Here is a 16,076-nt window from a genome sequence, read left to right on the forward strand (position 1 = left end):
CATGAGGGAGCAAGTCTTGAGAGCAAATAAATTGCCTATTGTGGGATCAAATGAGGTGGGAAGACTAATACTGGGAATCAGACAATGAGTCCCAGAGTAAGTGGCTCTGATCTGGGTTTTGAACAATGAAGAGGGGTTTACCAGATGGATAGGGAAACAGCTATGTCAAGCAGATGGAATATATTCTGGACACTATCAAATGGTACTACTGGAGAATAAACTTCACAGAAGCAAAACCAGGCCACCTTGTTTGAAGGGGGTCCCTTTCCTCCCATTTCCCACAGCTTTTTGTTCACAGCTTAGAGAGACAGCTTCTTCTCTTGGAGCTTCCTTATTTGTTTACATATGGGCTTCCTCCCCGACCCCAGGCTGTGAGTTTCTCAAGGGCAGGAACCTGATTATTCATCTCTGCCCACAGCACCTAGACCAGTGCCTAGCACATATTAGGCATTCAAGATTCTGATCAATGTACAAAAGCAAGTCCATTTAGTTTTCCCTTTGTGAGAAATAGTAATAAATTTGAAATAAAAATAGCTCCCTTTGAGTCCTTACTACGTCTCAGGTACTACGTTAAGTTGTTAGGTACTTTTATTTTCTTTTTCTTTTTTTTTCTTTTTTTCAGACATGGGCTCTCACTCTGTCACCCAGGCTGGAGTGCAATGGCATGATCTTGGCTCACTGCAACCTCTGCCTCCCAGGCTCAAGTGATTCTCCCACCTCAGCCTCCAGAGTAGCTGGGAGTACAGGTGCGCGCCACCATGCCTGGCTAATTTTTGTATTTTTGTAGAGATGGAGTTTCACCATGTTGCCCAGGCTGCTCTCAAACTCCTGGACTCAGGCTATCATCCACCTTGGCCTCCCAAAGTGTTGGAACTACAGGCCGTGAGCCACTACACCTGGCCCTGTGTTAAGAACTTTTCAAACATTATCTCATTCAATCTTTACAAAAACTATATTAGGTAGGTATTATTGTGACATTTTATAAATGAGGAAAGTGAGGCAGAGACAGGATAATAACTTGGTCAACCTCATATAACTAGTTAAATGGCAGAGCTGGAATTTTGACTCCATGACCTGTGCTCTTAACCACTCCACTGCCATGGCCATGGAAGAGTGAAGGCTTGGAATTGGAAAATGTACTTGTTTTCGGTGGTGACAGCTCTCTTCCCAATCTCAGAGATTGTCTACAGATTCCTGACAATTACCTTAAAGAGCACCCATTTTCTGCATTACATGCACTTACTCATACCCACATATGTGAACGACCATGAAAGTGCTAAGGAAATATCTGGTAAAGTGGTAAGAGGACAGGTGTAGAGGTAGGCTGCCTGGATTCAAATCCAGTTCATCCATGCATTTGCACCTTTGTGTTTTATCTCCCCAGCTGTAACATGGAGATCAATAATAATAATCTCATAAGGTTTTAGAAAGGATAAATAAATTAATACATGTAAAGAGGCTGGCATAGCACCTGGCTTATAGTCAGCACTCTATGAGTGTGTGTTATCATTACCTTCCACGAAGTCCAGTTTGGTAATACAAATATTTACTTCACCCAGTGAGATAACACATGTGAAAAAGCCGACTCCTTTACTTGGAATCACTTGGATTTTAGATGTGTATTTTGCTGTGTTCACACGCTCTCTTACTCTCTCTGCCTGTCTCTCTCTTTCTCAGTCACACACACACACTTGGGTACTCCTGCAATAAAGTTCATTCTACTAAAAATACCGAAATTTGGTTTCAATATGAATATGCTTCTTTTTCAAAATAAAAAAAAACTATATTAACTTGGAAACCTCTCTTAGTAGCTACTAGAAAGAGTCAAACTTTCAGAGATGTCCCACTAAGAGGTATCTCAAGTCCCATGATGTGGTGCAAAGAAGATAGACAGAGGAAGCGTCACTTCATCTTACCTATGTGCTTTTGAAAGGTAACAACAGCAACATCAAGATCTCTTATTACTTCCAGTTGAAAATCATCACTGGACAGGCCACTGATGTTCTCCACTAACAAGGTAAGGATTATGTCAGTCACATTTGCCTTGAGGTTTTCAAATGCCACCAAAGAGGAAATATTTTCACATTCCTCTGGGATATCTTCAATTTTGTCTGATCCACCATCGAGAGGGAGTTTTGCTTCCAATTCTTCTGGCACATCTGATTTTAGGAAGACAAAAGAGGTACAAGATGTTATAGTTATCTACTATGGTCTTAGCAAAGTAGGTTATCACAAGGCACTGCCCTCTTTCCTTGACAATCTCTTGGCTAACTCACAGAAAAACAGACCTTGGATGGCTTTTTGCTTTATTTAAATAAAAGCAACATGTAACATGTAATTGCCTATTACTAAAGTTCATATTTTTAAATTTTCATGTTGAAAAAATACGTCTGTATTTTCAAGATTATAGGCATTATAGAAATAAAAGATTTTCATTTATTGCTGGTGGGTACATATATTAACCTCTGGAAATGAATTTTAAAATTTGTACGTAATTATTAGTAATAAGAAAAAATATTCACACTAATTAGCTAAGTAAATAGTCATTTATAGAACAATTTACATTATAGGACTATTTTTATATGCGAATTTTATATTAAAATTATACATAATTGAGGTTTAATTTTATTATACCCTTTTCTGCCTGGCCTTTTTGAGGAATCTGCCTTATCCTTCCTAGCACTTAGTACCTATTTCTAGCACAGCACCATACTAAAATTATTGAACTAAGCTTCTCAAAAGCAAGACGCATGTTTATTCATCCTTGTATTGCTGGCATATGGTATATAACTGAGGCTCAGTAAATGTTTGCTGAATTGGAGATTTACTGCTTGGGTCACTGGAGGAAAGCAAGACTATCTGATGGTGCATGGGTATCACATGGGTATCACCTAACACATTATACTCCGAAAAACAGTTAAGTTCCCATCACTGAAGAGAAAAAAGGATCCCTATAGCAAATGATTAAGGAATACACACAGAAGGTGAAATGGCCAAGGGCTGCTGCATACAAAGCCCGCTGAATGGCAATCACCCAGCTGACTCATTCCTCTCCACTGTTGACCATAAAAGTGAGTTACATATACAAACAAGATCAGTCTCACTGTATGCTTGTCCACTGAAGCATGGTGTGTACGATCTGATCTTTAGGCATTCTGTGGACAATTATTCAATGGGGACTCTTATCGTGTTCAAGACCCTGGATATAAGGAGAGGAAAGAATATAAAAACATTAGATAAGACATTTACAGATTTTCTAATGGAGGTATATGAGAAAAATGACATGTGTAAACGTTCGCAGTGGCAGCATAAAATGCTCTGTGTGCACTAAATCCATTTTGCTTACTTCCTGGACAATATTTCTCAAGTTTCCTGCAGTTCAGTTTCAACAGTAGTGTCCCTGCAGTTAATGGAATATGGGTGGAAGTGAATTCCACCTTCAGGCCTGGCCAATATAAATCTCCTTAATATGAAATCCCATTCTCCCTTGCAGTGACCTTGGACACCACATTTAGAGATAATGGTGTCAAAGGGTGGAAGGAGCCTGGGTCCCTGAATGACCACATGAAGTGGTTGACACTCCCACCACCACCCCAGCTGCCAACTACACTGAACTCTGATGAGAAGGACAAATAAACTTGTGTTGTGGCCAGGTGCAGTGGTTCATGCCTGTAATCCCAGCACCTTGGGAGAATGAGGCAGGCGGATCACTTGAGGTCAGGAGTTTGAGACCAGCCTGGCCAACATGGTGAAACCCTGTCTGTACCAAAAATACAAAAATTAGCTGAGCATGGTGACACACGCCTCTAATCCCAGCTACTTGGGAGGCTGAGGCAGGAGAATCGCTTGAAGCTGGGAGGCGAAGTTTGCAGTGAGCCTAGATTGTACCACTGTACTCCAGCCTGGGCAATTCCATCTCAGAAAAATAAACAAACAAACAGACTTGTGTTGTGTTAGGTTACTGATTTGGGAGGTTGTTACAACAGTTAGACCACTCTGTTGTGTGCTGGCTATCATGCCATGAACACACTCATGCTAAGTTTAAAAAAAAAATAGCTTAAAGATAAAGCAACTACATAAATTAGCACTAAGTGAGACAGGTATAACAAATCAGAATGACTGCTGGGCTAGGGAGGAGGCTATATGTGTTTAATCCCTGCTGCCACTCTTTAGCCATGTGACCTTGGGCATGTCTCTTAATCATAAAATGAGGGTATAGGACTAAGTGAACTGGACTGAAAGAATCTTTCCAGCAACATAGTTTTATAACCCCATCAATATTAGATGCTTCACCACAAGAAAGCCTTAACTGACCAAAAAAGAGCATTAACAATCAAGCCCAGAAAGAGATAAATGGGCTGGGCTGGCATGGAAAGACTTGAGAGAAGAGGAGGAAGTTCAGCAGGTCTTGAAGGGTATGTGGAACTGGGTAGAGAAAAGTGGAATAGAGGTAATTGTGAGCAACAGAAGCACAGGGAGAGTGCTGCAATTGCATCAGACAATTTAGAAAACAGCAATTAGACTGATGTGGCTCAAAAGGAGCACATTTGTGCAGAATGAAGAAAATGAGGCCAGAAAAGCAGACTAGATTCAGAAGGTGGTCTGGACTTTATCTCCCAGTTTGTGGTAAGGGTGAGCCATGGAAGGTTTCCATGAAAAGGATGGCAGGCTATTTAGCAATAGTGCAAAGGGCTGGTCAGGTTTAAGGAGAAGGGTGGCAGACACAGAGCAAGCAGGGAGCGCCTGCCATGCTGAACTTGTGAGGTAAAAAGGAACGGCCTGTGGTGAGAGAAGGATGGATAAGGAAAACTTTAAAAGAAAATGAGACTGGGTGCAGTGGCTCATGCCTGTAATCTCAGCACTCTGGGAGGCCAAGGTGGGAGGGTCAGCTGGGGCCAGGAGTTCAAGACCAGCCTGGGTAACATAGTGAGACCATGTCTCCACAAAAAATGTTAAAAATTGGCTGGGCATGGTAGTGCATGCTATGATAGCCCCAGCTACTTAGGAGGTTGTGGTAGGAGGATTGCTTGAGCCAGGGAGGTTGAGGCTGCAGTGAGCCAAGATAGCCTGAGTAACAGTGTGAAAACCTCTCTCCAAAAAAAAAAAAAAAAAAAAAAGGTCTCTATGATCAGCAGATGTGAAAGGCGTGATGCGTGAAATGTCTAGTAGGTGACAAGCAGACTGATTGTGTACTTCAAGAGAAATGAGGCGGCCAGAAAGGGCCCCTGCTTGGGGAGGAAGATGACACACATGGCTTCGGGCATGTTGGCTCTAATATACTTCCCAAAAGAAGGTCAGACAGAAATTCTGGAATTGAGAGAGGAGTCCAGTCTGGGGATATGGATTTGAAAACACCAGAATTTCCGACCACAGGTAAGCGGTATTTCTCTGCTCTTGCCCTTGTCTCTTCTCCAAGACCTTCCAAGTGCTGGTTTCTACCTTTCAGACCCAGCCCAACTAAGCTTATCCTGCAACAGGACACTAGCTCAGTGCTGACCTCACCTGACACTGGTGTGTGTGCCTTTCCCTGCCCTGTCACCTCCTGCTGATGCCTCAGTTTTACTTTTCGCATGAGGTTTCGGGCATGCTTAGTGCAGTGTCTTCCGCTATCCCCATCCCTGGGAAACAGAATCCAGTTAGTACCTACTCTCCACCCACACTTTGCTCAGTTCTGAAACTGTCTACCACGTTCCAAGTAATTTCAAGAGTCCCAGCCTTAGGGCCATTGTCAGGGATCAGTGTGGAGTAACCATTCAGCAAAGAATCTCTGCTTCCCTTAAAGGAGCCAACTTCAGTATCTTGTGTAGACCACCCAAATTCCTAGCTGGCTGCTATCCTTGGAGTCCAGGTCAGGTAAAAACAGGTTAGAAAATGGGCCTAAAATCCCCAGGACAATGAAAAGTCTATTGGTGGAAGGGGACTGGGGCTTTCGCTGGGAATACCTTTGGGAGTTTTAAGCAAATTTAAAACAGTGCTAACATGTCAGTTAAGACAGAGTTAAGGTAAAAATCTACGAAATCATAAGAAACACAGATGTGATTAAATTTTAGATCTAGGGCTATAGAGCAAGAATAAATATGCACATAGAAAACCACTTCCTGGTCTGAAGTTGAGCTTGAGAGTACAGCACTTTGGCATCTTCCAAGAAAAAGATAAGGCCTTAGGAGATCCCAACAACAAACACTGGGAGCTGGGGGAGCCAGTTCCACAAGTGAGGAACGGAAAGCAGGAATTACTCTAAAGAGACAAAAAATTCCTATTTCATGAAACTCCTGAGCTGCCTAAGAAAGCCATGCATATTAAATTCTACAGTTTTAACAGGACATCCATATTAGATAAAAATAAGCCATATATCCTTATCCAATCTTTTTGCCAAATAAAGGCAGCTCTTACTCTAGTGCCATTTTCCAAAAGAGAAAGTTGCAGAAAACTACATGTTCTCAAGATAATTTCAATATTAGAGGACAATGATTATATATTGTTCCTTTTCCTTAAGGTTTAGATACATGTATCACTTTGTCTCTCTGGTTCGGTTCATTCAGAGTGGTTCACTTCCTACCCTTTATAATAGCATGCTTAGCTATGAAAACTAGTTGCTTCTTTAGTAAACGTCAGGTGGCATGACAGCTCAATGCCCAGATGCTAGTTGAGCATTGGAGTCCACAACAGCTAATTGGTCACTGGTTGTTTCCTACAGCAGATGAGTTAAGAAGAGCTGCTGTCTTTTAGAGGACTGCAATCCTCCAATCCAATCCTGCGCCAGTGCTCAAAAGCCTGTGTTCACAGAGGAGTCACAACTTCCTGTTTTGGCTTCAGAGCACAGCACCCTCACACCCAGTGCTCAGGAAGTAGTGCTAAGCCACGTGCGACTCCCTTGGATATATCATGTCCTTGCTTCTCAGCGGCTGGCTCAGCACAAGTGGAAAGTAAAGATCAGCTCATCACCACCTCTCTGGCACTTCTTTGCCCTCCCCTCTATTGCAATGTGTCTCCCAGGCCCCAGAGAGAGCAGTTCCAATCGTTATGACCTGAGCCCTAAAAGCCACCCTCTGCACAGCTGGCTCAGAATATGAAGAGGATGCAGTCCAAGGCAGCTCCCAGCGGAGCACATCCTGCATTATGAAAGTCAAGAAGAGAGGGCTGACTCCCTCAAGTGCTGCCTTTAATAACCGCTTGGTGAATGTCAGAGTCATCTCAACTGAGATTTTACCTGGTTCTTTAACATCTTCTTTGGTTTTGGAGTCCTGAAATGCAAACAATAAAGTAGCATTAATACATTATTAACAATTTCTTTACATAAGAAAATGTCCCTGGGACCAGCCTGGAGATGGAGGATAAATAGAAACAATAACGAAAAGGTCTGATAATGGTGCTCTTGAATTCATCTGGGGCCATACATAGTGGCATATTCACTTTCAAGTCACAAAAATTACCAATGAAGATGAGACACAAATAACAGAAACCTCAATTAACACCAAGTGTTTGGGAATATGAGGTACATCCTACATCAGAGAAACATCTTAGCTCATAATTTCTCCCTTGTTTAATATTTATTGAGGCTGAACTGACTTGTGACTCACACCTGTAATTTCAGCATTTGGGAGGCCAACGTGGGAGGATCGCTTGAGGCCAGGAGTTCAAGGCCAGCCTGGGCAACATGGTGAGACCCCATCTCTAAAAAAAAAATTTAGGAAAAAAAAATTGGCCAGGCATGGTGATGCATGCCTGTAGTCTCAACTACTTGGGAGGCTGAGACAGGAGGATCACTTGAGCCCAGGAGTTCAAGGTTACAGTGAACTATGATGGTGCCACTGCACTCCAGCCTGGGAGACAGATCAAGGCACTGTCTCTAAAAAAGATAAAAAATTAAATTAAGGCCAGGTGCAGTGGCTCACACCTGTAACGCCAGCACTTTGGGAGGCCAAGGCAAGTGGATCACATGAGCCCAGGAGTTCAAGACCAGCCTAGGCAACATGATAAAACTCTGACTCTACAAAAAATACAAAAAATTAGCCAGGTGTGGTGACATGCGCCTGCAGTCCCAGTTACTGGAGAGGCTGAGGTGGGGGCATCGCCTTAACCCAGGAGGTCAAGGAGGCAGTGAGCCATGATCATGCCACTGCACTTCAGCCTGGGCAACAGAGTGAGACCCTGTTTCTGAAAAACAATACTAAAACAAATAAAAATAAAACATTTACTGAGTGTTTTTATATATAACAAGAACTGTGCCATGTGCTTTATACAGATCATCTTGTTTAACCCTCACAATAATCCTAAAATCTGTTGTTGAATCATTATTGTTACTATTCCATTTTACAATTGGGATGATACTTAATACATGTAGTATGGATTGCTGTCTCCTCAAAATGACATACAAAATAAAACAAATATAACAGGTTCCAGGTTATAAAGAACTCAGGAGACACAGACCCCAAATTTTACATCCCAAACCACCATTATTATAACCCCCACATCTTGACTTTTCCAAATGTGTTTAAAATCACATAAAAAGTACCCCCAGCCAGGAGTGGTGGCTTATGCCTGTAATCCCAGCATTTTGGGAGGCCTAGGCAGGTGGATCACAAGGTCAGGAGTTCGATACCAGCCTGGCCAATATGGTGAAACCCCATCTCTACTAAAAACACAAAAATTATCTGGGCATAGTGGCATATTCTTATAGTCCCAGCTACTCTGGAGGCTAAGGCAGAAGAATCGCCAGGAAGCGGAGGTTGCAGTGAGCTGAGATCACACCACTGCACTCCAGCCTGGGCGACAGAGCGAGACTGCATCTAAAAAAAAGAAAAAGAAAGGAAGTACCCCCTCTTACTTTATCCCATACTACCCTACTCTACCACTGCCCTCACTCCCCCTACATTTGTAATCTGCTTTTCTCACTGCAGTTTGCTTCACACTTTTCTTTCCAGTGTATTTTCCTCATTGTGATTCTCATCTCACACACCTTGGAAGACCTAAATCCCTTTTATTCACGCCTAAAGTTTACTTGCCTGTGTTAGAAGTTCCTCCTCAAAGACATGATGGATTTCATCTGTGGTTGCAGGTAACTGGACAGTTAATTTGAATGTTCCTTTTCCTTGCAATACTAACTCATGATTTTTTCTCTCCAGAACCTTCTGCCGAACTGAAATGTCCAAAGGGGGGAAAAACGGCCAAATGACAAGCAATCTTTATTTACAAAATTATTCTATGATTTCTATGGGCTGCGTTACCATCCATCAATGACTTCGTCGGTTTCTCAAGAGAGGCTACGTGAAGTAAAAGAGGAAAAGTTTAGCAAGCAGATATGGATTTGAATTGCATCCTTAAACTGACTTTTTAATATTGACTATGTTTCCTAATAAGCCGTACTTACAAAGCCTTAGTTTTCTTGTCTATTTGTAAGGTTAATGGAGATATGTTGGTAATGTATGATAAAATAGACACATCTGAAACAGGGTTTACAATGTTATGTCAATTTATACCAACTTTTCAGAAATCCAGTGAACTGTATAAAAGTGAGATACAGCTTCCCATTCATTTCTATTTGCTATACATGAATAAATACAGACAAGTGCTGGTGGGCTCATTCTTATTATCTGCCTATTAGGTTTACATGAATCAAATCAGGTTATCCTATGGGCCCGCACCTGTTGAGGCCATTTCCTGGCATGGAGGGTGGAGAGTGGAGAATATCCTCTGCAGAAGAAGAACGCATTTTGGGGACTTCAAGTGTAGGTCATTCATTGTTAGCAAATTCCTGACCCTTGTTACTGAGAAAGTGGTTCCTCAAGTAGGAAACTAAAACTGACTAGGGATTTTCCACCCCCAAGAACTTTGACCATACTAGGTCTTGAGTTTGTTTTTGTTTTGTTTGTTTTGTTTTTTGTTTTGTTCTGTTTTGTTTTGTTTTGTTTGAGATGGAGTCTTGCTCTGTCGCCATGCTGGAGTGCAGTGGTGCGCTCTCTCCTCACTGCAACCTCCGCCTCCCTGGTTCAAGTGATTCCCCCGCCTCAGCCTCCCGAGTAGCTGGGACTACAGGCGCACACCACCACGCTCGGCTAACTTTTTTGTGTGTTTTACTAGGGATGGCGTTTCACCATGTTGGCCAGGATGGTCTTGATCGCCTGACCTTGTGATCCACCCGCCTCGGCCTCCCAAAGTGCTGGGATTGCAGGCATGAGCCACCGTGCCTGGCCGGTTGTGAGTTTTAATACGTTTTGGGTCATCTGTGCTGGGGGGTAAGACAAGAGGGGCCACTGGAGCAGCCTGGGGGTGGAGGAAGAGGAGTTGTGGGCCGGGGCTGGTCAAGGATGATAGCCCAGCAGTAAGACTAAAATCTTTTCTGCTTGGAGGGCTAGAATTGAGTTATTTTATCATCACAAAATTATATTTTGTGATATTTGTATTTTTATTCATTTGGGGTTGTCAGCAAACTACAGAAATTCTGAAACTTTAACACACCAAGGTCACCTGGGATGCCGGTTAAACACATGGCTTACCACCCACCCCACATTCACTGAACCTGAATCTCTAAAACAGAGCTGGGAAGGTGCCTGGTTAACCTGCTCTCCAGGTGATTCAGATGGGTGAGACCTACTTTTAAGGATAATGGAATCTAAAGAAGACAGAAGCATCCTTAAGGGCCAGATCGATGGTGATGTTGACCTCTGAAGTCACAGTGGGGAAAACTCTCAAGGAAAAGCGACACCCAAAAGGGAAAAGATCACATAGTTGCCCTTCTGAGCACTCCTTGGTGAAATTAATCCTAGGAAAACATGGCATTTTGTTTTCATAAGGGCCATGAGCCAATCATGTCTCCCGTCTGCCTCCTTCCTTCCTTCTGTGCACCCTTCTTTGTCTGTTTCATTTTTCCTTTTTAGATCCCTTCTGGGGCCCTCTGATTGCACGGCCTCAGCCTCAGCCTCCTTGCTTCTCCTCTGGCCCAAATGCTTCTCCAAATCCAGAGACAAGAAAGCGGAATTAGGGGTTGACTAGATCCCGATGGGTCACCATCCATAAGATGCCAGTGGAAAAGGCGCCCATTCTGGGAGCTGCAGGTCACAGGCTTCCCATTGCAGACCAGGGAGGCCCTTGAGCCAGCAGATCATCGGTGGGCTCTTGACCCACCAAGTAGTGGGGAGTAGGGGAGTGGGGAGTAGTGGGGAAGAAGGGAAAAAGCCCCTTAATGGCCTGTAAGGAGGGAACTTTGCCGACTTTCCCCCTCCAAAGCTCAAATCTCCCAACCCACTGTCACTTCAGAATATCATCCTTGCTCCCAATCTGAGCACTAGAGACTCAGGGAAAAGGCTCCGGCAGGCCATCGACAATGGGGACCTGTGGTCGATCAACAGGCCCTCCAATGTGGCCGCTGTGACGGCTCTACGTTGACATTCAGGCCGTGTGATTTTAGGCAGCGCCTCTGCCCCTCTTCCAAGTGACCCCAGGACCTCTGGGAATCTCCAAGACCCACGAGGAATCTCTGTGACTTGTCACGTTTCTTAAGAAAAGGAAAAGACAGAAAAGGATGACAAGAGGATAGACTCACTTCACAACAACAACAACAACAAACAATAACACCACCACAACAGGGAAAGACAGAAAACGATCGAGGGATGAAGAGTCACTTGCGCGGTTCCGCCGCCACCTCCGGGCCGCGCGGTTAAGCGCCTGGAAGCGCAGGGCGCCGGGGAACCGCAGCGCCCCGGAAGCGCTCGGAGTCCATTCTGTCGCCCCCGCCCCCGTACCCGGCCCGGCCACCTCCGCTACAGCAGCCGCTGGAGCCGGGCGAGTCCCCCTCCGGTGTGTGCCCCGCAGCCATTTCCCTGGAGGGAGGACAGAGGTGCCCCCTCCTCACCCCACCCCTCGCGCCCCTCACCGTCCTCCGGGTAGAAGAGCACCAGGAAGCGGGACGGGCTCCTGGGATCCTGCTGGACCTCACACTCGCCGCCTCCCGACTTCTTCCGGCTCTGGAAGTACATCTGCAATTTGGTGCTCAAGTTCTTCGGGGGGTCGGGGCCCCAAGAGCCCTCGACCAGCAGCGGGAAGGAGCCGGGCACAGCCATCCTCAGCACCGCTCTCCGCCGGACTGCAGGGGCCGCGCCAACTCCGGGCCGCTAACTTTGACTCTTTCGCTTTCGTTTCCTGGAAAACTCCCAGGTCTTGGTTTCCTTTTGCCTTCAGCCTAACACAGCGGACCCAGGAATGGCCGAGTCATCCCCCGCCCACCTCCCCACCTTCGCATTCGGCCCACAGCCAAGGCCAAAGTAACCCTTTGGGGCTGGCCAGCCGCGCCCCGGGAAGGCAGCCTCCGTTCACCTGTGCTCCGCGGGCTCCCACACCCCCTCCTAACTCCGGCCCCACTGCCTGCCGCTCACCCCAACCGCAGATCAAGTCGGCAGCTTTGGGGCACCAGACCTTGGCCAAACACAAAGATCATTTAATTTTTGCCGCAAGCCGACCCTTTACAAAAGAATAAAACGACTCGCAAACTGTGGCCCTTTTAGAATGTTTGCTGCCTATTTGGGGGCTTTTTCAGCAATCAATGTGATTATCAGAATTTTACGTTGCTTTCCCTGTTTGGCTTTCTGTTCCTTAATCTGTTAGTATTACATGTCTAGAAATGTGGGAGAAACAATTACACTTACAGGTTTTTTTGTGGAATATTTACTAGGCGCCATGAACTGACTCACTGAGCTCTCACTGAGATCAAGGAGCTATGGTGAACACAGCGGGGAATAGCTGCTCTGGGAAAGAATATACATGTGTTCCTGGAACAGATGAGGAGTGGATCCTAGCCCAGCTGTGGTGGCTCAAGGAGGGTTTATGGGGCGGTGGCATGTGACCTGATAACCCTAAGGATATGGAGGGGGAGGGAGCTTGGAGGGTTAAGAAGTGGAGTTCCACGGTGTGATTCACACTTACAGGATCACTCCGGCTGCTGCGTGGTGGCTAAAGTGGAGGCAGAGAGGTCGGCCAAGTGGCTACCATAGTGTCCCAGGTGAGAGACAAGGGTGGCTGAGACTAGGATGCTGGCAGAGAAGAACTGAGAAAAGGAGGATCTCAATTAATAGTGAAAGCAGGACTTGCTGAAGGATGTGAGCCTTGAGAGAAGGAAAAGCTCAAGGATGACTCCATGGTCAGCCATGGATGGCCCGTGCAAGTGGCTGGATAATAGTGGCATCTGCAAGAGGGGAGGCCAAGTAGTGGGAGAGAAGCTGGGGCTGTGTGTTTCCTTGACCCCAAATAAAGCAGTGTTGCAAGTCGAGTTGGGAGGGGATTATCATTCCAGTGCTACCGATACTTCAGGTCAGCGAAGTGTCTGCTGGACTGCTGGGGACCGGCAAGCATCGTCTCCTGGAAAGGAGGGAGTAGAGGGAGATGGCAGCTTATGAGGACTGAAAGTGAGGGAAGGAAGTGGAAGCAGCGAGCGTAACAGGCTCTTTGCAGAAATGTGACCGTGAAGGGGAAAAAAGAGCCAGGCAGCAAGTTGTGGGGTTACAGGATCGGGCTGAATTTCAGAATGAAGAGAACCAGAGATGGGCCAAATGGTTTACCTGGCTTTTATTTCGGCTCTGTAATAATCCTAAACAGTATACAGATATTTTTCTCCTGCCTCCAGCTTGCTACCTGCAGATGGCGCTCATCATCTGATCCAAACTGCTCTGGACCCCCGCATGCCGAGGAGGGGAGGACAAGCGCCCTCAGTCAAACTTGGTGACCGTTTCTCCCCAGGGCCTTTCCATCTGATCCCAAACCACAAGTAAAATCAGCATTCCTCCTCTCCCACTCTCCCCTGAGTTTGGGGTTCCAGAACTCAGCAAAAGTTTCTCTTTTCCTCACATAATTATTGTATAAGAAATAAAGTCAGAGGCATTTCTGGATTACTTTCGAGGGTTTATTTAATTATCAACAACGTGTCTTACCACCCGAGGTCTGCTTATCACGCCTGGGTGGACTGGAAAGGAGCTATCAGAGGATCAGGATGGCAGGTCTTGAAAGCCAAGGAAGGAAAGTTCTAGAAGGGGCAAATTGTTGAACAGCATTAGCTCCTTCAGTACTTTGTTTCCTGTAAGTTATTTTCTCCCTGCTCACTTGAAGAATGCTTATCCTCTCACAATTCTCTGTCTCCTATGGGTATCTGCTTTCTGACCCTTTCTTCCTGGGAAGCACGTGTCTTCTCAGGGCCTGGGGCTGGGGTGGCCTTTTACTGTAGAAGTGGCCGTGTTCATATCACTGTTCCTTGGTTCTCCTTCCACCTCACAGCCACAGTTCATCTTAACATAACAGCCCATGTCTGCATTTTTGGGCTGAACTTCCCTTTCCCTACTTCATCTAATTTCCCCTTTTTGGTTTCTCTACAAACTGCTGTAGCCTAGCATCGTGCTCCTTTGAACTTCTCTACCAACTAGCATCAGCCTCCCCATTTCTCCCATTGAGGCATAAAGGAGGGAAAGGGCTGCTTTCCCTTCTGTCCTGAATCAGTGAGTTGTAGGTACCTCACACCCACCACTCCACCTCATTTTGCTCCTGAAACTCCTGGCCCAGTCACCCCAAAATAAGACATGGTCATAAATCAAGGGAAAAGTACTCCAAGAAGTTCTGCCCTCAGAGGGAGCCCCCTGATGGACACATCACAGTCCTTGGCCTCACTCTCTATGCTCAGGTACCTTTTGGGAGCTTTTATCTTCAAACCTCCATAGGGACAGTCTCCATACCCCTCAATTGACCAGGACAGTAATTACTAATGATGCATTTTCCCAAACAGAAGTAATTTTGTTTCACCAATACTACAGTTGAGTGGGAGGGGGAGGTGGCGTCTCCAGAAGAGTCCAGAGTAGACTTGATCTTTCCATGTTTGTGTAAAGACCTTTCCTCATCATGCAATTAGGTAACCATTGAATTGAACACACATGTGTATGTCTCAAGACAAACATTCATTCTCAGTATAATCTAGATCATATTTTTTTAATAGAAACACACAATATTTTATTACCACACTATATCATGCATGATATCTACCAGTAATGGCTATTAAATATTGAGCAACCAGATTTTTGAAACAAAGTTTCCATGTGTGTTATGTTTATTATAAATTTTACTGATATAATGGTTGGATAACACATAATTTACAAATAATAACAGAATGTGTAATACTCTATTGTAATTTCTAAATAGCTGATTGATTCTCAAAGAATGTTTCAAAGATTTTTCCCACACTTCTATGTATACTAATCATTCTGGATTTTGTTTCTTTGAATTATTGGGCAGGGAAGATACTTAAGTATGGAAGATTATTGCTCTAATTTGAGTGAAATAAAAGTTTACTAGTGCAAACATAACTCATTTAATGATAAAGTTTGTGTTGGAGAGATATATATATATGTCTATATATATATATTTTAAAAAGCCTTAGCCAACCTATAGTTGCCATTGAGGAATGAGTGTAGTTTTGACATAAACGTAAGTTGTCAGTTTTGTTTACATTAACAAGTAAAATGAAAGTGATGCAATGCAAATATATGTCAGAACCCTTATTTGTCAATGACATAATTCCTTCTATACTAAATTGGATAAAAATTTTCAAATACTGGAAGAATATTTCCTCAATTGTTTGTGCTTTTCACAATGTAATAGCTATAGATGTGACCCACTTTTAAATAATCTGCCCTGTTAGCATATTCTCCATCACTTTAAGTCCAGATAATCAACAAAGCAATAACTCAGGCCCTGATTTGTAGTGTTTGTCAATTCCATGATGTAAATATTCTCACTACAGCTGATGAAGTTCCTAGTGTGATTTCACTGAATACTGAGTTGGAAAGAGATGAACAGTGGCACATCATTACAAATATCACAGATATTTATTATCTAAAAGCTCCAAGTCCTAGATCCATCAAAGCCTGAGGCAGGACGTTTTTATTGGATTATGGACTGCCTAGTCAATGTGGTAATCAAATTTAAAGAAAAACAACAAAAACTATCAGAAATCAACTTGAAAATTAAAAGAACTCATTGAGTTCTGGGCTCACTTCCAGAACTGTCTGTGTCAGTCTGTGTCACCCAGACACATCTCCACTAAA

General features: G+C 44.3%; 1 protein-coding gene across 1 annotated transcript in view; it reads right to left on the reverse strand.

Annotated features, from left to right (window-relative positions):
• The window catches only part of PARP14 (poly(ADP-ribose) polymerase family member 14), a 52,245-nt gene extending 38,670 nt beyond the window's left edge, over positions 1–13,575 (reverse strand). Inside the window, exons 1-4 of the mRNA XM_017855357.1 lie at positions 11,873–13,575; positions 9,006–9,139; positions 7,211–7,244; positions 1,917–2,159 (exon numbers count right to left, since the gene is read on the reverse strand). Coding sequence (XP_017710846.1) covers positions 1,917–2,159; positions 7,211–7,244; positions 9,006–9,139; positions 11,873–12,059 — 598 coding nt within the window. The 5' untranslated portion in view covers positions 12,060–13,575. The remainder of the gene's footprint in view (positions 1–1,916; positions 2,160–7,210; positions 7,245–9,005; positions 9,140–11,872) is intronic.
• Positions 13,576–16,076: the final 2,501 nt, after the last annotated feature.

This window comes from Rhinopithecus bieti, unplaced genomic scaffold (genome assembly GCF_001698545.2).
Source record: "Rhinopithecus bieti isolate Rb0 unplaced genomic scaffold, ASM169854v2 scaffold_39586, whole genome shotgun sequence".
Taxonomy (NCBI): domain Eukaryota; kingdom Metazoa; phylum Chordata; class Mammalia; order Primates; family Cercopithecidae; genus Rhinopithecus; species Rhinopithecus bieti.